Below are 22,309 nucleotides of genomic sequence, written 5' to 3' on the forward strand. Positions count from 1 at the left end.
TATCCCCTGACCTCACTGATCTCTGTAGGGTGCCTGATGGGTACCCTGGTCCAGAATGGGTCCGAGTGACCTAAGATCAGTCATCATCAAGTCATGCACTGTCGCACTAAACATGTTAAGACGATGCATGTGTTCAATTTTGCAGAACGATATCAAGCACTTGGCAAGATTAGATGATTGATAGAAGATCTGAATACAGTAGAACAGAGTTTTAAATATTATAAAAGGTTCAACAAAAACCCTTTAACTTGCTCTTAACCTGGCTGCAGATTTTAAGCTGGGCCTTGCTTTCAAAAATGTAACATTTCAAATAAGTGCTTTAGGTTACAGATTTAAAAAAAACAAAAAACAAAAAAACAAAAACCCTGATTAAGCTCAGAAGTCCAGAGGTCTGCAGGGAAGATTTTTTTTTTTAACAAATACAAAATGTTGAAGACCCCACAGTGCAGCAGTTTAAGCTCGTCTCTACTGACTTCCTGTGATTGATTTCAGAATGGACATGGAAGCCATTAAACGGTCATCACCTCTACAGCCGTCGTGTCCTCTGACTGCTGGCTGGAGCCGCTGGTCTTCAGTAGAGATCAAACTTTTCCCAAATGAAGGTACAAAACAAGGTGATTCTGCTTTTGTCGCTCCTTGACTCTCAAAAGTGCAGCTCATAAAATTAAAAAAAAAAAAAAAAAAAAGCCTTTTATAAGTTTTCTTTGATTTGGAAGGTTTATATTTTGTGGTTTGTGAGCCTTAACCTTGTGTATATATTTTGTCTTGTCTTATTTATTCTTTCTCTGTTCCTCTTCCATTACGCACTCTGTAACTTCTATTTTGAAAAATACTCTGTAAAATGGGTTGTTATTTTTATACGGCTAGAATAACTAACAGAATAGACTAATTTGACGACAGTGAAAAATGATTATTAAAAAAAATATATCTTACAGCTCAACCTGACATTCAAATTCCTTGTTTTGTCTGACAGTGCCCATAGAAGTTATTTTTACAGCAAGAAAAGCTGAAAATTCTAACAATTAAGACTGAAATGATTAAATGTTTGACATTTTTGAAAATTGATTGAAAGGATTAATCAATAATAATAATAATAATCAAAGTTGCCAATTACATTTCCTGACAGGTCTCGTTAGTAGGTTAATATTAAGATTAAATCATAAATCATTGACCGTTTTTTTATTTTGGTTCATGTCATCCAGCCCATCAACCCTTCGCCATGTTTCCTCCAAAATAAAATACCACCCTGTTGAAAATTTCATATAATAACATTCATTCTTTCGACACGGATCATCCGATTCTCCACATTTCACTACAGGTTTTTCTCAACTGATTGGACTCAACATAAACATGAAGTAACTTAGCACATGGATCAGTCATACAGACATTCTGTAAACTGTGGCAACAGAAGTGTGCACGTAACGACGGCTATAACGAGCCAACATCCACATTAGAAAAAGGCCGGATCCTGAGGAACCCGCAACTGTGTCATTACTTCAGACATCCAGTGATGTCTAGAAAGGAAAAGGATCAACGTGCTGTGCTTTGCTCATGAGTACAGTGAAAGACAGACACAGTTGTAATCCCACCTCATCCAAAGGCTTGATGGCCCCATCATAGGCCTTTCTCTATGACACAAGGGCTTGTCTGATTGGCTAATCAGTCTTATTTGTTGACTGCAGTTTCCAGGCTCCAGTGATGTAGCGCAGGCGAATGAAAAGCAGGTCTCGTCCCATCTGCAGCCAGCTCCAAAACGGGACCAGCTTGGACCCTGGCACAGCAAACATACAGGCACTTAAAATGTTCCAGTGATGCTTTTACAAGACAAATAATGGAAATATGCCCGTTTGCTGACGTTTACTGCTCATAGGCTGAGCAATGACAGAAAAGACTTCATCACAGCAGTGCCAGGCAGGCTTCAGTACGTGTTTTGTTTTTGTTTTTTTTATAAGCGAAGTGAAGCACTACGAGCACACAAAACGATACTTACAATTTTAAATGACTAACACAATGTTTAAATAGGAAATAACAATAAAATAAAAAACAAAAACAATCAGGCAATCACAGAGTTGAAAACACATCCGACAGAAATATTTATTGAACTACAGATAGGCTGCACAGTGGGAGCACACATGTCCACATTTTCCATGAAAAACCTACCTTCTATTTCGGTCCAGTTGACCGCCACCTCTGCTATGGGGATTTTAAAACACTGAGCAATGTACAGGAGCTCTACGTCAAAAGCCCTGCGAGAAGGAAAATAAAAGATGACAACAGATGTTCAAAAGTTAATGCTTTATTGCATCTTCATTAAACACAGTGGTTTAATCACTCCTGCTGAATATGGAGCCTCAATACGTTTTCATGATTTAGTATTTAAAAACCGTCAACTACTGAAAACTAGCAATAGAAAACATAAAACAATCAAGACAATATTTAAACCCCTGCACACTAATAGTGCACCCACACGCGTGTTCTTACTTATGTTCCCCGATTAAGGTCAATAAATGGTTTCCCTGTGCGCTGACTGATGCAGACTTCAATTGTCTTCAATTCAATTGTTGTCTTGGCTGCCCATTATTGCCTCATAATGGGCCAACGGTCGTGATGGCGGTAAATTAAGGAAAGTGGCCTCTTTCGGGAGTGTAACGCGACCTGAGTGTCCTTCTACTCTTTTAATAATGAATTATAAACGGAACGGCCAATCTCCTCGCACAGCCTCTCCTTAAAAAAACAACCCCCCTCCCCCCTCAACCCACAGGCATGTTATTGCTTTTAATGCCATACAGAAAAATGCACAATACAGCTACCTTAAGTGTCTTTGGAGTATTTAGATTCCTTACCATCTTTCTACATGGAGAGAGGAGAAGGTCTTGAGTGCAGCCTCGCGTGTGAAAAGCTTGAAGCCACACTGTGTGTCTTTGATCCCTCTGACACAAAAGAACCACACCAGGAAGTGGAAGCCAAACATTAGGAATGTGCGAAACACAGACCGCTGTGGAGACAAAACAGCGGTTATTTAATGATCAGGAGGACATGGTCCAAAATACGTTGGTGTCCAAACGGACAAAGAAAATTACCTGAGCTACAGACTCCTTCTCCATGTGAGCTCTGGATCCACATGAAATAGCCATGTTCTCCTAAATGGAAGAGAAATGTTTTTAGGATGGCCAAATATTAATCACCAATATTATTTCATGCGTGTCAGACTGAACAACAAAAACAGAACACAACTGCACCGGTTTAGGGTTGAGGGCATTAAGTCCAGCCTCCACTTTTTCAATGTCAGAAAACTTAGTGGCTCCATCAGCATCTGCCATCAGAATGACTTTCCCTCTGGAGCTCAAAGTTCCCTTCAAGAGAGACAGACAAAAAAAAAAAAAAAAAAAAAAAAAAAAAAGTCAACTCCACACAGGTGCCTTTGAGCTGCATTCAGACATACTGCATTCTCACATCCACAGACTCACCATCCTCACAGCTCCTCCTTTCCCCCTGTTCTCCACCAGCGTCAGGACCCTCAATTTATCTGCACTGTACTTTCTACTGTACCTGAAAGCAACCTGGCAGGACATCACAACATATAAGTCCCTTACAAAACAAATCTCTACTTGTATCACACACAAAAAAAAAAATAGTTTAGCCGAGCAATTTTGAATTAAACCAGAACATATTCCCCAAAAAAGGTTTAAAATTATTACCTCTGTAGTTTTGTCTTTGCTGCCATCGTCAACCACGATGACCTCATAAGTGAAAGAAGGGTTTTGTTTCTGCAGTAAGGGAATAACGTGAGGCGATTTGTTTCAAAACAGGCACTTTTTCAACTCAACACTGCCATCTACTGGTTACTTGAGAATAGCATGCAAAAATGAGAGCCGTCTTTGTTAACACCACCTCCACTTTCAGACGATTCTCTCATCTATTGAAACGGTTACTATTTGTAGCTCATAAATTAAATTAGTCTTCCGATCTTTTTAAAAATATGAAAATACAATTTGAGGTTCACTTGCCTGTCTTTTTTCTAAATATTCCATAGCTTCATCCAGCATCACAGGCACTGAAATGACACAGTAACAGACATATTGGGGCTTGCAGCCGACTGCAGGTGCAAAGAGACATGACGCCGGAAAGACTGCGATTATGGGATGTAAACTGCACCGACGTGGATGGTAAATGAAAGCTTCGCAAGTGAATTGATGGTGGACAAGTTGTCATTGTTGTTCAATTCAAAGTGGCGAATTGTAACGCAACTGAACGGATATTTCCCAGGGGAACTGGAATAAACGAGTCTGAACAGTCTGCCCTGCATTTATAGGTATGATACTGTGCAGAAGTCCCTGACAGGAAAAACTGGTGTCACTCACTTCGGAGCTCCTCGTTGTAGGCCGGGATCACCACGGAGAGCTCCCTGGAGTGGGGATCACGGAGGCTGGGGAAGAGCTCCTTCTCTCCGGTGGCGGTGAGGAAGTATTTCTCCTTCTCGTGTCGTGTCAGTTTCACCGTCCCTGCAGTTAAATGTGCAACTGCGATGAGCTGAAAAGGGAGAAATATGAGAACGGTGCTCCTGTTACAAGGTCATTTTAAAGTGTTTTTTTTTAAACATGGGTGTAAAAACCTTTTTTTTTTTCCAAGATGAGAAGAGGGCAATTGTATACATGTATTTTATATCTTATAATGTTTTTAATATCAGATCTAAAGCTACAAGACACAGAAATATTTGTTGTAATAAGGATTTGGCCAGAAATACGTCTAATCCATTTTTTTTTTTTTTGTGATTTGATCTTGTTGAGCTTAAATTTGATGCCTTTCACAATTTATTTTTGTTAGATGTCGTTTATGGTCTGCGCATGTCATATGTTGGTTTAAAACTGTATTTAGAGGAGTTTTTGGTTTTCTTACGTATCATGTAAAGGCTTTTGTAAAAAAAAAAAAAATGTTTGGTGCGTTCACGATCTCGAATAAAATAGCAGGAAGAACGGGAAGCATCACACATTTAAGGTGGAAGAGGAATACCATTTTCAAAGTTTATATCTGGACGAAGCCAAACGGACTGCTGAGGGACTGACATGTAAAAGAGAAACCCACACTGACGCTGTTTCTGTCAGTCAGTGGGTGACAAATCAGGAAATGCGTTAGCTCCCCCCACCCTTCACATTTCAGATACCACATTTGAGGTTAAGTCAATATTATAATCACTTACCACAATCAAAGCTAGAGCTGCTAACGCGACCAAAGCTTGAACTATTTCACAGAGGAAATCCATTTTCCATGAAGTTATCCTGCAGTTTTATTCTGGACCACCGGTCCAGGAGGCTACCTTCAAAGCGACCTTGCTTTCTCCTCGCTCTTGTTTCGCGTCCGGCAGCGTGCGCTCCGACTTCTTCGGTTATTACGAGGAAATAAGAGGCTGACGAGGCTGTTATTACAGTGGAGGGCACTAAATAAGACCCTTTATATCGCCATTACTTTTTGGGCAGTTCACTGAACTTCCCTTCCAATCACAAATGAACACAAAGGCGACGCGGAAGTCACTGGTCCTCCACGACCACGTCATCAGTTTGAAGCGAGAGAGCGCCGAGCAGAGCGCTCGAGCACCCAAAAACACTGCCCACTAGCGGCCAGGGGTGGAAATACGTTTCAACAACTCCGCGAGAAAACTGTCATAAAAGGGAAAAATGACCAACAATTGGTTTGAATTATTAGTAACGAATCCCATTCACATTACACAGGCTAACTATTAAATGCAGGTAACCAGATATCGTATCTTGATAGATAAAACATTTGATGGTTTTCACAGCAGATGTCAGACCCAACACTAACATACAGCTATGATACAACTTATAGAGCGTCTTATTTCGTTCAAATAGCTCAGTATGTAATGTAATTCATTTTTATTTTATTTCAAATTGTCCTAAAAGTTGGGTTTATTCTCAAATTTGATCTTTTAAAAGCCGAATTATTTATTTTGGATGATGAAAAAGAAAAATACACATTCAAATAAAATTTAAATTTTTTTTTAAATAAAAAAAAAGCAATATCTGTGGTAACTAAATAAATGAAGTAAGAGTTTATTTACAATAAAATGGCTTTTGGTCGTATACGTGAGCATTTGGATCCTGTGTGCTTTCTCCGTCCGGCTTCCGTAATGTGTTCACTAGACCCACGTGGTTTATCAAAACATCATGGCGGCTGGTTTCAAGTAAGAATTTATAAACTGTACCCATTTAACCGAAATTAGCTACTTTAAATGCATATCTATTCTACGCAATACATGTAACAGTAGCAGTCGATTAAATCCGATAATTGAGTGCTTTAAAAAAATAAAAAATGAAAGACATGATGCGTTAAGTAAACACTTCATTCAGCACCTGTGTTGCGTCTCCGGTACTGTAGCCAAGTTCATGCTTGCTTGTTCCGAGTTCACAATCATCTGAATAGTCATCTCAGAAGCAGTGACTCGTTGAGTCCTACTGTACGCTGTTGTCGTTAATCTGATCTCTACTTCCAGGACTGCAGAGCCTCTGGAGTACCACAGGAGCTTTCTGGTTTGTGATGGAAATACAAAACTCTTCATCCGCATATCACTTGTTCTGCTGAGTGGAACGATTCATACTATATTTCTGTTTACCAGTAAAGTCATTGACATGCAAACGCTTCCTCTTCAGAAAGAAAACTGCCGGCCCGATGGACGGGAGCTGTCCGAGTTCAGAACCACAACACTGAACATCGGTGAGGCTCCGCGCTGATTCTCACCCACTGCATGTTGTCTGTGTCACTGTATTTCCGAATGGGATTATTTTTTTCTTTCTCTGTGTCCCTGTTCAGGGTCCATATCCACAGCAGATGGCTCGGCGCTGGTGAAGATGGGAAACACCACGATCATCTGTGGAATCAAAGCGGCAAGTGTTCAGGCTGCAGGTAAAAATACTTATTCCACTTAACGTGGACCAAGATAACAATTTTATCCCCGATTTCTTCATCTGCAGGAGCTGTCATACCCGACAGTGGAGGCACCTGGCAAAGGATACATAGGTAAGGAAAGTACCAAGGATGACAAGTGTTTATTTCAGACAAGGTACTAATAAACAAAATACATAAATAAACAACCAACCACTGACTTCAGCACTCTCGCCACTCTTTTCAGTGCCCAACGTGGACCTCCCGCCGCTGTGTTCCTCTCGGTTTCGGCCGGGCCCGCCGGGAGAACAGGCCCAGGCTGCCAGCCAGTTCATCGCTGATGTGATCGAAAGGTATGACGACTTTAATACCGTTTTCATCGGGTGTGTTAACTGTGTTTCTACCTGCCACTGCTTTTACAATTATTTTTCTATGTGGGTGCTGCAGCTCTGAAGTGATAAAAACAGAGGACTTGTGCATCGACAGAGGAAAGGTAACCCCAGAATCGTGTGTACGCACACACACACACACACACACACAGACACACACACACACACACACACAGGTGCTGATTGTTGTTAATGTTGGCACTAACTCCGCTGCTTGTGGTTGCAGCTCTGCTGGGTGCTCTACTGCGACATGATGTGTCTCGACTACGATGGGAACATTCTTGATGCTTGTATCATCGCCCTGCTGGCTGCCCTGAAGAACAGTATGTGCTGTAAAAAAAAAAAAAATTCAATGTACATGTATTCATTTAATATAAAAAAAAAAAAAAAAAAAAAATCGAAGGGCACTCGGAGAGCGCAAACTTTTACCGAGGCCAATGATCCACTTTTCTAGAATATGAAAATCTGCAACTACAACCACTTTCTATGTCTGGATATATTTCCAAAACTAAAATAAAGTCAGTGTGCGCTTGTGTCTATCTGAAGCTGCATGAAAAAAAAAAAGATACTGTAAGCTCCTTGGCAGAGATAACAATCAGTAATGTGTGCCGGTCATGTAGTGCTGAGGTTTTTGTCTGTTGCAGTGGTCACTCACACAGCTGTCCAGCTTCCATCTTTTCGTGAACACGTTCTTTATGCCCTCAGCTACAGAGAGTGGTCTAGTGATGTAAGCGGTGTTTAATCAGTATACTAACATTTCCCTGCTCCCCACAGCACAACTCCCAGAGGTCACCATCAACAAAGAGACGTGTACACCGCAGGTGAATCTGAAAAAGAGATGTGGTCTGCATATTCACAAACATCCAGTTGGTGCTTCTTTCGGTGTCTTTGACGAGTAAGTTACCAGAATGAAAACTGTATTGTGTTGAGATGTGTGATGGGCATCGTTTGTAATCCTTGACCTGCTGTCTGTGCAGCTCCATAGTGATCGTAGACCCCACAGCTGAGGAGGAGAGTCTGTCGACGGCTCATCTCACCGTGGTGACCGACGAGGAGGAGCGACTCTGCTCTGTACACAAGCCAGGTACCCGTGTGGATGATGGCTGGTGCCAGTTTCTTATTGATTACACAAAAGTAAACTCAGTAGTAATATCAAACTGTCATAACTGTAGGGCTGGAGAAAGTGATTCAGCAAGTTTGTTTAAGAATATAAAGGTTACATTACAGTTTCAATAATTCATATTGTGAAAATATAAAATAAAAATCAACCTTCTTTTGCTATGATTTAGTGCCACCATAGTAAAATATATATTTTACTGTCATCAACAACAATTTCTTTATATATTTCATTTATAGCCATTTTGTTTAGTTACTTATGTCTTATCTACTATATGCACTTTTTGTATATTAGGCCTAAAAGGAAAACAAATGTCATTTTTACTTCTATGTTCAATGCCGATAGGCACCTCTTCTTCTTCATAAGGTGTATTATTAAACTGTGATTAGGCTTGTACTATAATAGTGGTGTAAGATGAATGCCATAAAATTTAAAACATGATTAGGATGATAATCATTAACTAAAATTGCATTACGTTGACAGTCATTGAGTATAACTGATGTTTAACTAGCTGAAACTGTAACCAGCACTGGCAAATCGGCATCATAAATTTTGCATGAACTTTCCTTTGACTTGTGCGCAATGAAAAAAATCATGAGAAGAACGAGGACTGAATCCCAGTTACAGGTGCAAAACTGTGGCGGTTTAAGAGTTTCTAAAACAAATTACATAAATGAAAGGTAATAAATAAAGAATTGCTGCTTACAGTCTTTCCTTGTGGCTCAGGCGGGACCTCGCTGTCGGCAGAGAAGCTGCAGGAGTGCATCAGCCGGGCAGCAGCACGACAGAGAGAGATCCAGAAACTCATCGACAAAGTTATACGTAGTGTGAAGACAGCGCAATGAAGAGACAAAGACAATGCCTTTTTATCTAAAAGCTGTATTTTCCACTGTCAATATATATTCTTTTTTTAATAACAATAAAACTGCTGACAAAGACTGCTTAAAAAAATTATTTCTCAGTGTCCAGAAATGTCTCACACACTCATGGCTCCTGAACTAATTAAAAGGAAATGCCTTTTTTCAAAATGTGCTGTACAAAAGCAGGTACACCGTCTTGCATGATGATCTTGAGTCCTCGTATGAGCCCTGTGCTGGGACTGCTAACAGAGGAAAGACTTCCAACAGACTTGAGAGGTAGAGAGCTGCCCCCAGGCACTACTTCAAGATCAGATTTGCATTTTCACATGTAATGGTTCGGTGGAGGATTTGGTGTCAATAAGCTCAGCTGAGATCCGTGCTTAAAGGGCAGTGTCTACCGGGGGGGGCGGGCGGGGGGGGGGGGGGGGGGTGTCAACCAAGCAGAGGCGGGAGGATCAGGCGGCCTCGTGAGGAATTCTCTGAGAATGTGCATTCATGATCCTCTCAGTCCACAGGGCCTCCGATAGAGAAACGTCTTCCTGAAGGGGCGATGTGTTATTGTGGAAGCCCACTACGTACAAGAACCATCTTCTTCCGTTTCATCTCAAAAAATATCAGTAAGGTTCTTTAGGTTTAGGGCTCCCTGTTCTAAAAACCCCATCCTCTATGGTGGACATAGTTTTGGTTCTCCAAAACCTCTGACAACCATTACATACAAATTTGTCAGCTAGAAAACGACAAACAGAAAGGACAGAAAAAGTTTTTTGTTTTTTTTTGTCAGCCGTCTCCACAGTGAGGCAGACAAAGAGCACAGTATGGATCATTCACGTCCTTGTGTAGCTGGGGGGGAAGGGTTTTAGTGTGATTTCAGTCTGTCATGATTTGGGGAGGGGCTGCGGCGTGCTCCTCTTCCTCTTACTTCTTGGTTGGCTGGCGGTATGCTGCCGCGGCGCTCCCCCCTGATGAGCTGCTGCTCCCATAGCCATTTGCTGCTGCTGCATTTGGTGCTGCAAGAATTGCAACTGTTCAGTGCAAAAAAAAGAAAAGATGGGAAAATAAAATCAGAGGAGATTTCAGTGTTTTACTACAAGCAACATAATGCAGCAAAAAGATAGTCAGTGGATCTAAAGAAAGCATCTCCAGCGTGGTTAAAAAAAACAAAACATGAACTGGCACCGGTGTTGAGCAGAATCCCTCACGGAAACTGTGTAATAGGAGGTCCATACGTGGCATGGGTTAGTGAAGCTGGTCTAAAGCCTGGTACATACAACATACAAGAGGAGTGTGCAGAGAAACACAGAAGAGTGGTTAAGGGGGAGGGAGGAAGAGATGTCGGGTTCGGGGCAGGTCAGCGTGTGAGGCGGGATACAGTCGAGCAGCACCGGAGTGGCGTCATGAGACACACATTGAAAAAAACGCTGCGAACCTGGCAAAAACACACATGCAGCTCGGCGACCGTGCTTTCCGCTCGGAGCAAGTCAGCAACTTCAACTTGGGACCAACTTTGATTCATGCTTCAGAGTGTGACAGCCTATCATCTCTGTCATGATGCAGTCAGCGACCTTTCAACAGCGTTGTACCCCATCCTGACGCTAAGCGCTGTGTAAGAACATGCCTCCCAGCTTCCACACGCTGTTAGTTGCTGCCATTGGAAGTGCCACAAGCTCAGGTGTGTGGGTTTGCTGGGAGTACTGGGACTACTGTTATCAAACAACATATTAACCAAACATACAACACAAGATGGTGTGAATGGTGTGGAGCTACAATGGGGAAAAAAAAAAAAAAAAAAAAAAAAAAAAAAGTGGTAAAAGAAGATTTTGGTGAAAATCAGACCTGAGGTGATTTAACGGAAAGTATTCATTAAAAGTAACTAAAGCATGAAGAATATGTTCTCACTTATTGATTAGGATATACATATATATATATATATATATATACACACATATATATATATATATATATATATATTTTTTTTTTTTACTGTAAAATGCTGCAAATTTTAGGACTAAGTATTTACACTACAATATGTTTACATTAGTGTCAAAGGGTTTGTTCAATTAAATGTGTCCAAATGTTCAAGGTCCTTAAATATCAGCATCTTATGGGCCATGGAATGTATTTTTATTCTGTGACAAACACAATTGTTTGGAAAGTATTTCTTAAAATCTAAATTCAAATTTTACCCAGGTCTGACAAAAATATGCATATTTCTCTGTGTAAATATAAACGTAGAAAATTGTTGCCTGCTTTAGACTTACAAACAGCCGTTTTAAGAGCATTTATCGTTTCTAATGTAGCACGACGAACACCTGCCTGCTTAATAACGGCATGGAGATTTGGCTGATGAGTGCCGTCTCAGTGTTTGGTTCCTACAAACCTCTATATGTGTATGTGGATGTTAATGTTGCTGTATTACTTGGATCTGTGGCTGGTGCTGCTGCTGAAGCCTTGGAGAAGGCAGCGGGGGCCCAGACCCGTCCAGCCCACAGCCCAACTGGGACAGCACTAAGGGGGTGGGGGGGAGGAGGGAGGAGGGAGGAGGGAGAGAGGAAGCCCCAGAGGGAAGGATGCGATGGCAAGAGGGAGAGAAGCAGAAGAAGGGATGGAGTAAGAGTATGGAGAGAGAAAACGCATATAAAAGCAAAAGGAGGAGGAGTGTGGGAGGGGAGGGGAGGGGGGAGAGGGTGAGTGATGCACAACCACACCCGGAAAAAGAAATGAAACAAACGTGAAACAAAAGAGAAGAAATAAAGATGGGAACATTGCAGGGAGGCCAGCAGCACAGGTAAATGACCATGTGCATGAATTTAGTTTTAAAAAGTAGATTATGGGCGATTAGCATGAATTGGGAGGCAGAAAGGTGAGTGAACAAGGCAGGAGGAAAAGACATAAGGGAGGGGGCACAATGAAAACAGAGGAAAAGAAAACAAAAAGAGAGAATGTAGCAGAGAAGAAGGGGAAGTTGAGTCTCTCCTGTCAGTCGTTAAATGCTCCACTGAGAGGAACAATGGCTAACTTCAGTAAAATGATCATGTTTAGTTACAGACTATGAGTCCTCATGAACAGTAAATACAATAATGAATACATTAGTAAATCTTATCTTATTAGTACTAGTTAGTGGTATGGCATAATTTTGTTTGGAAACAGGTTAAGGGACTGGATGAAGAGAAATGTTTGAGAGAAATTTGTATGATTTGAATGTATATTTCAGTGTGTTTGTGTGTGTATGTGTGGCTCATACCTGCTGCCTGTGGAGACATGAAGCCCCCGACTCCCAGGTTGATGACAGCTGTTTGCTGGTTTCCTAAACTTGGATCTGACCCCTGCTCACTCTGAAAGTTGGTGAAATGAAAATTGTGTTATAAAAAAGGTGCCATTTAAAAAAAAAAAAAAATACAAAAGATTATTTAAAATAAGCACAAAATCAGAAGTGAACGGACAAATAACACTATCAAAACTAAGTTTTAAAGATGATAGTGACTTTGTTCCAATCTGAAGGGAAGTCAAATCTGAAGTCATCAGGCGGTTGAGGAGTGTTTTGGCAGCGGTTACAGCTTTTATAGGCACGTCTTAATTCGGAGCTTTTCGTCCATTATTCATAGCACATTTGTTCAAACTTGCTTTTGTACAATGACAGGTGCCTAGACAGGTGTCAGATTTTCCATCCTTGCTCAAGTCTGGGCTTCAGCAAGGTCACCCAAGTTCTTTCAAATTTCTGTTCTAAAGCCAAACTTGTCAATACACTTGGGTCATTTGGTCTTTTTAGGAGCAACTTAATGGGCAGAAACTTGCAACGTTTCTGAGATGTATTCCTCTGGACATTTCCTTGTTAAGTTTCCTTTTTAGGAGGCTACTGTTTAGTATCCAGTTCACATATGTTCAAACATCGACACTAACAATGTTTCTAACAAACATCATTAAACTCAAACATTACAGTTGTAATCTAATGCAGTCTGCAACATCCCAATGTTGCTCTCCTGGCTACTAAATCATTAAATTAATATGGCTCTTTTGACTATTTGTCTAATATATGTGCATGCAAATGTTAACTGTGTGTCTCACCGTCTCCCCCTGCTGTTGAGGACTGGAAGTGGCTGACTGACTCTGCTGTGGGGAGAACTGGGAAAGCTGCTGCTGCTGCAGAGAGTTAAAGATGAGAGGACCAGTGGGGAGCTGGAGATGTAAAACACAAGACACACCAACAAACAAAAAGTGGGGGAGTAAAACACCGGGGGATGAGGGAAGGGTAGGACACGGGGAAGGGGAGAGGCAGAGGGAGATGGAGAGGGGGAGGAATGATGCACACGTAAGCGAAAAGGAAGGAAGGAAGGAAATGGGAGGGTTAACATAGCAATCAACACAGACCATTACCACTATCAGGAATATGAGAACTAAAAAGGAATATAAAGGGGATAGGACAAGCAATGGTCTTCAAACAAGCTGTGTCTGCATTCAGTTTTATCCTCCTTTACTTCTTCCGGCACTATTCCTCCAACAAAGGCCTTTGTTAAGAGACTCTTTGCAGTTCAAGAGGTAGAGAGTGGCAATACTGCTGTCACGATGAGTAGTTAAATTCCAGTCAGGGCATCACATACAAAAAGATGCATGCCCTCATGGCAATAGAACAGTTTCATAAGTGTTCTCTACATTGCATTTGCAATGAGGTGCAGGGCAGCTTTGACGCTGAGTCACACATCCCTAATCCAGCAGCGGTAACATAGGTGAGGATCAGGACGGAGTCGCTATGCCAAACAAATAGCCAGTGCATGCTGCAGACTAACTAGAACACAGTCCTACCTGCAGGAGGTTCAGGGGTCTCAACCCGGCACTGCTGTTCAGGCCAAAAGGACTCCCTGGAACACAAAGAGGAGTTACATTAACCCCAGAACAGTACAGACAAAGATGGAATTTCCCTTACTTCTATCTGAAAACTGGGTCTGAAATTAGACCCAAAGGACTTTTTATTAGATTGGAACTATATGATAAGAAGGTTTTTTTCATAGAGAGATTGGCCAGGGCCGTGGCAAGGCTCGTAAAGACTCAGATTAAAACATTTACTTGACTTGCAATGAACTGGCACAGTCAGGTTGTGGTCACATGGATAGACTGCCTTCATTTTAAAGTCACTTCTTTGATTTTTGGAGCAGCCAGTGTGTATTCAAACCCGACAAAATGCCCTTGCGCAATACAGTGACTCCTCATATCTTCCTGGTCAGCTACTAATTGCTGATGCTGTTTTGTAAAAGGCAGTTTTCACAGCGAGGTCAGACCTCACATCCCTGGAGCTGGAATTCACTATTTGTTTCAGAACATGTCAATAGGTTGGATGCAAGAAAACACTGGCAGTATATTTAAGGCTAGTCTCTATGGCCGTACCGAATTTCCCCACTGTGAGATTAATAAAGTCCAAATCTAATCCAGCATCATCCCACTAGGCTGTAGCATGTTTGTCTGCATGTTGTATGGATACTTAGTGCTCATAACCGATTACAGTGCTACGTAAGGGGGGCAATGAGATCTCTTACCAGCCTGGGCTGCAGACTGCATAGTCGGCATCAACCCACCAGGTGGCAGGATTCCACTCAAGTTAAGACCTGGACCCAGCATGGCGTTGGAGCCACTCATCAAAGTCTGTGGACTGTTGCAGGGACAGTAAAATATTATCATTAAAAGTTGACAGCGACTATCAAGTGAAAGTGTGGCATCGGAGACGATGTATTTTCTTACCAGACGGAGCTGACAACGTTGATGTAGTTCAGCCCTGCTGGATTGGCCATGACCTGCGACGAGGTGGTTCCTGTGGTGATGGATGTACCCACGGTGGGCAGGGGAATGGTCATGACAGGAAGGGGCTGGCTTAGAGCCAGCTGCTGCTGGGCGAACGGCGTGAGGAGGGCGGGCTGCGACTGGCTCTGGACCATGGAAGGGTCTGAAGGGGTGGGCGTCACCGAGAGAGGAGCGGAGAGGGAGTCAGCGGGATGCGGGGTCGAGCATGGTGTGTTGGTGGGTGTGGGCGTAGATGGCTTGGGGGTCCCCGATCCTTAAAGGGGGGGGGAAACAGCAAAACAATTTAAGAAGACGGAGACAATATGAAATCAGGGTACTTTTTAGAGGGTGAGGCCTTTACAGCTTTGCTGGGAAGTCAATTCAGGCCTTAATTCTTTTAGACACACATGAGGGCCTCTTGACTAGATGAAAGCCAATCTTAAATAACAGTTAAAAAGTTCAGTTAAATTATGAGGCACTACTCATATCAAAGCTTCAACCCGTCTTCTAGGAATATGTATGGCAGCTGGTATTAGTTAAAATATATAAAACTATAAATAAAATCACTTGTGGTGATATAATACCACGTGTGCTTGTCGAGTTTCCAATACGACCCTGTAGTTTTATGCTTTTTAAAATGTTTTGCCATAGATCTTAAGACCTGGACTCTTTTCATGGCAATTTATCAGAATCTGTTGAAAAATTCTAGATCTGGAAAACTTGAGAGCCTTGAGAAAAGCTGATGTAAGACATTCCACTACACTACAGCCCATTTTCACAACTGTAAATCAGGTTATTAGAAAAGCAAGAAACCCAATAGTTAAGTCAGACTCAGCTGTACTCACTCTGTGTTGAACCCATAGGGGAGAGCGAGGCCGGCGACAGCAGGCCCACCTGTCCCAGCTCCATGGAGTGCTTCCTGTTCAGAGACTGGCTTTTGGCTGGAGGGGGCGTAGGACACTTAAGTAGACCACTGGTGGTTTGTGAACTATATGGATTACCTAGAAAAAAACAGATGAGTTCAGATATTTACAGCATTCTTCTCTGTGAAACATCCTTTTAATCAGTTCAACTCAAAGTAGCTTTAATGGCATTAGATCTCAAAAACAAGATAAGGTTTGTCTCTGGGATTGATCCTTGGGTTTTACAGGGTTAATCCATCCCCTGTAATGTGACCTCGGTATCACAGAGCAGTCTAGATGCAAGTCATTAAAGGAAAAAAAAGCACCTGATACGTTTGTGCTGTAAGAGTTAATCAAACTATGATATTTGTTGTCACCCATAAGTGGGTTTTTTTGCACCCTTTTCCCACTAAAGTCACATATTAACTAAAAGATGTGAATTTATTGTTAAATAGATGCTATGGTGAAGAGTGACAAAGATAGAAACAAGCGGAGACTTTTTCACGAATGAGGTCATTCACCCCATTTTTCCTTCTTGTTATATCTGTTTTCTACCACACTTGGGAATCATGTAGGACCAACATATGACTGCATTTCTTTGTCAGAAGTAGCAGATGTACCTGAGGAGCTGCTGCCTGATCCTGAAGGCAGTTTGATGGGAGGAGGTCGATGCTTCACCCCTTTTCCCAACATAGACGCCTGGACCTGTGGCGAAATACCATCACCCTGTGGATGACATTTAAATCTGTTTGTTAGCCACAGTGCATCACAACAACAGTAACACAAAAATAACTTTCACACCAATGCCAACTGCAATTCACATGAGCATAGTCCAGATATCAGATCAGGGAAGATGAAGTCACGCCATCTGAATTACTTTTAAATTCAGTGTAATTTCCTTTAAATCACTATTCAACAGTTGAAAGTTTCTCTAAGTGACTGTAAACTTTTCCGACCTCCAAGCGAGGCAGTCCTTACCTCATCTTTGCTGGGGGAGGGAGGCCCCTGTCCCACGTTGCCTGAGTTATGGGACATCTTGACCTGACACTTCACATCTCTCTCATACACCCCTTTGTACTGAGTAAGAAACCTAGGAAACAGACAAAAAGTGTCTATGACGCTCTGCAACACTGTATGCTTAAAAGCTGTGTATTTGACAGGATTCCAGGATGTGACTCACCGTTCGGCATCTATCTTCGACCCTATGAGGAAACTGTGAATGAGATAAGAGATTAAGAGTAGTGACTTTAGAGTGCCGCCTTAAATTCAATCATGTATACCAAGTTTGTCTTGAGTGTCCTTACGGGGGATGTATGAGCTTTAGGTCTGTGCTGTCCTCCTCTGCTTTTGGTTCTTTAGCACAGTAGATCTTCCCGTACACCAGCGGGTCTCCCATCGACTGGAAGATAGACACCTTGGTCCTCTGAGCTTGGCCCCCCACCTCACACTCAAATGTGTAGTCATCTACTACTTCCTGTGAAGAGGACAAAGATCAGTGTAAGGTTGTTTAACCTTTTAGAGGCTGTCTTTTCTGTCTGCTTATATTTCAACATTATTGACAATGAAAAAAAGGAGGCTGTGCGGTCATTCTGCACAATGTAGGAGGTTCACAAAATCCAATGTTTCTTTGTTTCCTATGGAGCATTACACATTTCAAACAAACTCTCCCTGCTTATTTCTGACAGCAAACAGCCATCACTAATCTGCACCCTCGGGGAGTGTTAGTGCTGCTGCCAAACTTACTTCAGCAGGCCAGATCACAGTAGTGGGCTGAGAGTCCTCCAACTGCAAAGATTTCTCAACCACAGCGTACTTTTCCACCTGGAGCAACACACAAAATGATCCAATAAATTCTACATTATAATTGCCAGACTTTTTTTTTTTTTTTTTAATGTAATGAAGGCTTAAGTGTTTAAGTGGCAAACAGTGTTATAAAGGAACATTGAGCTACCTACATCAATTTCCTTCGGTACAGTTAGTTGGCAGTTGCTCTGCTTCCACATGTCAACACACTGCAAGGGATGACAGTTGAGAGGTCAGGATGCCAGCGGCAAAGATAAAAGAGAGATAGGCAGATTTTTCACCACAGTGATACACATAAACACAAAAAATGCCGTGTTTAAGGATCTATATTAGTCAAGTGACTCCTTTGGGGAATTAAACATACATTACATACTCCAATTGTAAAGCTGATATTTTCATTTGTGATGGAAGTTTTGGTATTTAATTCAGAACAAATGCAAAGTATCTTTAATTGCGGTCTCAGACTTTTGGAGCCCACTTTAAATTGGTTAAATTGTGTGGATGTTGCTGACTTACGTTTCCGATCTTTGAGATCTTCAGGTCTATGACAGGCGCCGGTTTCCTCTCCTTCCTCCTTTGCAGATAGTCGTAGAGTCGTAGCTGTGGAGGCATGGGCAGGTGGGACAGCTCCTGATGCCTGTTCAGTGCAGCTCGAGAGTGTCTCTTAAAACATCTACGCAGAAAACACACAAGAAATATGTGTCTTAATGTGGTCAAGGTGTTTGCTTCATTCATTGACTTTATTTTCCTTTTCACTGTCACATAGACTTCATTTACATTTATTCCATTTTCCCAAAAATAAATAAATAAATGCAATTTCTTTCTGGTGTGACTGAATTCAAACTGAGCCGACCTTGTCCCTGATGGCCGTGTGAGTGTATTCAGTACCGTTTCATGGAGCGGGTGTTCATTTTCTGTTTGTTGTAGAGCAGGCGGTTGGCTGTGCAAGTAACAGAAATGGAAGGGTCCAGGCACAGAGGTTCAGCTGTGGCCAAAATCAACTGACTCTCCAGCTGTAATTTGTCATCCTGAAGCACAGAAAGAGGAGACACTACATAAAACACTTGTGCAATGTGCCGATTCCAAACTCACAAAACGCATGGGACGATCCAAGCATACTTCACGGATACAACAAAACGTTTCAGGCCGTGTTCACTGAGAATGTAGGTGAATTAACAGGACAAAGTATTCATTATTTGGTTTCTCATTGAGATAGAAACAGCGTGAACATGGCACTTTACCTGTGTCCACTTGTGGTCACTGGTCATAGCATGGACATCACAGATCAGAGTCTGCAGAGCAAAAATACAATAACATAATGTATAAACAAGTATGTTTTTTTTGTGTGTTAAAGGTCAACTGCAGGTTAATTCTTTTCCACTCAAACCGCATCAAAGAATTATCCCTGCTCAAATAATATTTACCTGCATGGTTGGTCGCAGCAGGATGTGTCTGCTCTGATAGGTGGGCATCTTGGTATCACCAGACTGCCTGTAGTCTCTCACCTCTACTATTACACAGCCACAGTGGAAGATGTTCACCTGAAACCCAACACACAGAGATGGTAACAACTAAGTGTGACTACTAAATGAAACAAAATAAGAAACTATTTTAGGATATCAAGCATTTTCTCTCTTTACATATTATATATAGACATGAATGTGAAACCTTCAGGCATGTTTCATAAATGAATGGTTTACCTAAATCTACGACTGATATTTCAAAATCCACCGGGCACACACACCTGTGATTTTTCCAACAGATCCACCAGAATAGGAGGCAGCTCCTCAGCATCTAGGTATTCCAGCAGTTCTCTTTCTTCGTATGGCAGTCGGATGGTTTCAGAATCTAATAAGCAACACAAACATGAATGTTACAGATGAGACAGTAGTGGTACACTGATCAGAAAAAAAAAATGGATGAGAAATTGTTTAACTGACTTCGCTTACCAGATCCATTTTTGCCCCTGAGCATTAAAGAATAGCCTTCATTCCCAGGGTACAGGTTGACCACCAGACATGATACAGACTCCTGAGACACCAGCTTCTCCAGTAGATTCACATTTCTCCTCAAATTCTGCAAAAAGGCCACAAACAAATCAAAACTTCTATACTAGCGTTCCAAATCTTCTCTTAAATTATACTGATTAAGTAGTGGTTGTGTATGACAAGGAAAGAAATGTATTATTTAAGAAAATCAAATATATCACATATATGTGCTAATGTAAAAACATGATGGCCAATTTGGATATTTTTGGAACATAATTTAATAGATGTTGTCTTTTATAGACACTTTGCTTCAATGATATTTAAAGTTTATAATTTGGGCAACATCTAAGCTGATTAAACAACAAGTTTACAGATCCATCCAGTAGCACTAATGAACAAATATTAATACATCAAGACCATTTTAGTTGTGTATTCCACAAACTCATACGTTAGAAACAGATGTATCAGACTAAAATGTACTGTTGCAAAGTTGTTGCTTATATGCAAGTTCTTGCTCGTCTTGGTATAATACACTTGAAACACTGTCATGCAGCTGCTACATAAACAATGCATGAATGATTAGCAACACAGATTGTCCCAAAAACTGAATTGTTTTCCACTTATTCCATCCAGATTGGAATGAATAAGGTTTTATACATGCCCGTAATTACTTAAATAACAAGTGAGAGTCAAGTTGCACAACACAAACCTTTAACTCTGGCTCTTTCTCACATTCCTCTATGTACAGCTCATAGAGCTTCTGATACAAACTTTTCCTCCCGCCGGATGAAATTCTTCTTTTGGCTGGTCGCTGTCGAGCACTTTCAATGATGTACTGAATAACAAGATGATACCGAGTATTAATGAATGAAGGGACAGATTAAGGCTTAACGTCCAAGTAATTGATGCATGTAATTGAAGCACACACACACACACACACGTGATAACAAGTTATTCCTGTCTTATTCTACAAAACACACAAATACACAAGAGTGAAATAAGGGCTTATTTACCTCAGCTCGATCCAATGCATATTCCAAAACTTGTTGCTTCGGGGGAACATGAGTGAAATAAAACAGGTCAGTGACAAGTGGAACTGATACGAGAATAGATCAGTCTGTGCAAGTCTTTGGTGAAGGTTTCTGCTCGGGTGAATTTATGGGAGGTACAAAACACGAATGTGGAGGTCCACTGCACATGTTGAGATCAATGGAGTGATTGAGGAGATTGAATTTACCATTGTGGTCCACCGCCAGCTGCTGCAAGGCGAGTGACGGTAGACGACGCTGTCCTTTCTGCCCCACACTGTCACCTTCCTAGAGTGACCATTCACACCCTGCACGGCGACACGGCAGGCGCGTTGCCACCGGCGGGACAAAAACAAACGCACACTCGTTAAGATACACCCTGACGCCAAACAGTCTCGCCGACACTCAATCGGATGCCTCACACGAACAGCGAAGAGGAGTGACGAACTGTTTTCATCCGACTTGTTTGATCGTTTGCTCGTATTTTAAACGCTGCAGCGGAGTAAACGCACGCGTAAAAAACGCCTCGGAGTCGACACAGTAGGATGACTGAGGCTAATGAACTCTGATGACTGCGAGCAACAAGCTCGTTGATGCCTGACCGTTGAGGCTAACGTGGCTAACGTTAAGCGTGCTGGCCCGATCCGAGTGGGCAAGCTGTAAGTTACGAGCTACGCTCATGGTCTTACGTCGTCAGAGACACGACCCCACGCGGCGACGTCAGTCTTAACAAACAGGGTCGACTTGCCTTCTAGATTGCATAGCGGTCGACCGTAGCTCCGATGCAAGAAAGCGAAATGAAATTGAAATATCAGTGTCTTCATTGAAAAAAAGTCGGAGCGGCAGCCATTTTCTTCCAGTGTGACAACAACAGCTAAACTTCCGGTTTGAACAGCGCTGGGCGGAGCTAAACAAAGCGCCTATTTTACAACTTGCTGTCTGATACCTGATCAATGGAGACAACTTCTACACTGAGGACAAGTGTCGTCCTAGGGAAAGTTGCAAGCACATATCTACAGCATGTTCAAGTATTTTTGGTATGACATTTCATCTGAATAGGGGCTCCCCTTCAGTTTAAAGCAAACAAATATAAACAGATAGACAGCTCAATAGGGCTGAGCTATCAAATATTACGTTTATTTTATTATTATTATTATTATTATTTTTAAATCAAATACCTTAATATCGGTATTGCAACGATATTGTAGGGATGACAATTGGTGCTTTCACAAAATACTTTGTGACACGATTTTTGATAAATAATCATAATGTGGATGTAATGACTAAGTGGATAAAGGCAAATCATAGAACAGCAAGGACAATCTGGTAAATTCAGAAAATGACAACATAACAAATATGGGCTTCTGACCACAGGTCTGAATTACAAAGTAAGCCTCTGAAAGGTTACTTTGTGTTAACTAGTTTAGTCACCAATCAGGGGACAGATATTCCAGCAGAGAAAACTGTGGAAACTGCACAAAGAGCATTGAAGGAGGATTTAATAAGGACACAGCAACTCATATATTGCCTAAGGACATAGCAAAGTAAAATGGTCATTATAT

The 22,309-nt window shown here is 41.6% G+C and overlaps 3 protein-coding genes across 4 annotated transcripts; 1 reads left to right on the forward strand and 2 right to left on the reverse strand.

Annotated features, from left to right (window-relative positions):
- Positions 1–1,164: 1,164 nt before the first annotated feature.
- alg5 (ALG5 dolichyl-phosphate beta-glucosyltransferase) lies at positions 1,165–5,503 on the reverse strand. The gene is made up of 10 exons (XM_069146282.1): positions 5,198–5,503; positions 4,362–4,530; positions 4,008–4,054; positions 3,699–3,767; positions 3,468–3,560; positions 3,240–3,353; positions 3,081–3,140; positions 2,844–2,995; positions 2,161–2,246; positions 1,165–1,771 (listed from the first exon to the last, which is right to left on the reverse strand). Exons 1-10 carry the CDS (start codon positions 5,258–5,260, stop codon positions 1,656–1,658), a joined length of 969 nt encoding a protein of 322 aa, XP_069002383.1. The 5' UTR covers positions 5,261–5,503; the 3' UTR covers positions 1,165–1,655.
- Positions 5,504–6,166: 663 nt separating this feature from the next.
- Positions 6,167–9,351, forward strand: exosc8 (exosome component 8). The gene is made up of 11 exons (XM_069146287.1): positions 6,167–6,196; positions 6,506–6,542; positions 6,663–6,726; positions 6,823–6,896; positions 6,984–7,029; positions 7,142–7,247; positions 7,342–7,387; positions 7,510–7,606; positions 8,058–8,178; positions 8,261–8,367; positions 9,127–9,351. Exons 1-11 carry the CDS (start codon positions 6,180–6,182, stop codon positions 9,243–9,245), a joined length of 834 nt encoding a protein of 277 aa, XP_069002388.1. The 5' UTR covers positions 6,167–6,179; the 3' UTR covers positions 9,246–9,351.
- Positions 9,264–21,598, reverse strand: supt20 (SPT20 homolog, SAGA complex component). 2 transcript variants are annotated; one of them, XM_069146285.1, is made up of 24 exons: positions 21,496–21,598; positions 20,957–21,055; positions 20,733–20,768; positions 20,429–20,554; positions 19,681–19,807; positions 19,476–19,579; positions 19,156–19,272; positions 18,973–19,023; positions 18,620–18,759; positions 18,248–18,404; positions 17,884–17,940; positions 17,672–17,749; positions 17,233–17,402; positions 17,109–17,141; positions 16,907–17,018; positions 16,549–16,654; positions 15,872–16,027; positions 14,988–15,300; positions 14,786–14,898; positions 14,058–14,113; positions 13,323–13,433; positions 12,502–12,592; positions 11,677–11,765; positions 9,264–10,282 (listed from the first exon to the last, which is right to left on the reverse strand). In XM_069146285.1, the coding sequence occupies exons 2-24, from the start codon at positions 20,957–20,959 to the stop codon at positions 10,136–10,138; spliced, it is 2,493 nt and encodes an 830-aa protein (XP_069002386.1). In that variant the 5' UTR covers positions 20,960–21,055; positions 21,496–21,598; the 3' UTR covers positions 9,264–10,135. The 2 variants fall into 2 exon arrangements, with proteins under 2 accessions (XP_069002386.1, XP_069002387.1); XM_069146286.1 differs by lacking the exon at positions 11,677–11,765.
- Positions 21,599–22,309: the final 711 nt, after the last annotated feature.

The sequence above is a fragment of the Embiotoca jacksoni genome, unplaced genomic scaffold (assembly GCF_022577435.1).
Source record: "Embiotoca jacksoni isolate LCO1_2020_lvr unplaced genomic scaffold, fEmbJac1.0.p SCAF_13, whole genome shotgun sequence".
In the NCBI taxonomy this organism is placed as follows: Eukaryota; Metazoa; Chordata; class Actinopteri; family Embiotocidae; genus Embiotoca; species Embiotoca jacksoni.

Excerpts from the sequence above, each read along its gene's own strand:
- supt20 (XM_069146285.1), bottom strand. Across the intron at positions 17,941-18,247 it reads AGATCTCAAAGATCGGAAAC|TGTGTTGACATGTGGAAGCA; the intron begins GTAAGTCAGCAA and ends CATCCCTTGCAG. Across the intron at positions 14,114-14,785 it reads GCAGTCTGCAGCCCAGGCTG|GGAGTCCTTTTGGCCTGAAC; the intron begins GTAAGAGATCTC and ends TTTGTGTTCCAG.
- alg5 (XM_069146282.1), bottom strand. The coding sequence starts at position 5,260 with ATGGATTTCCTCTGTGAAATAGTTCAAGCTTTGGTCGCGTTAGCAGCT. Across the intron at positions 3,141-3,239 it reads ATGCCCTCAACCCTAAACCG|GAGAACATGGCTATTTCATG; the intron begins GTGCAGTTGTGT and ends TCTTCCATTTAG. Across the intron at positions 1,772-2,160 it reads CAACTGGACCGAAATAGAAG|GGTCCAAGCTGGTCCCGTTT; the intron begins GTAGGTTTTTCA and ends TTGCTGTGCCAG.
- exosc8 (XM_069146287.1), top strand. Across the intron at positions 6,543-6,662 it reads AGTACCACAGGAGCTTTCTG|AAAGAAAACTGCCGGCCCGA; the intron begins GTTTGTGATGGA and ends CTTCCTCTTCAG. Across the intron at positions 7,607-8,057 it reads GCTGGCTGCCCTGAAGAACA|CACAACTCCCAGAGGTCACC; the intron begins GTATGTGCTGTA and ends TGCTCCCCACAG.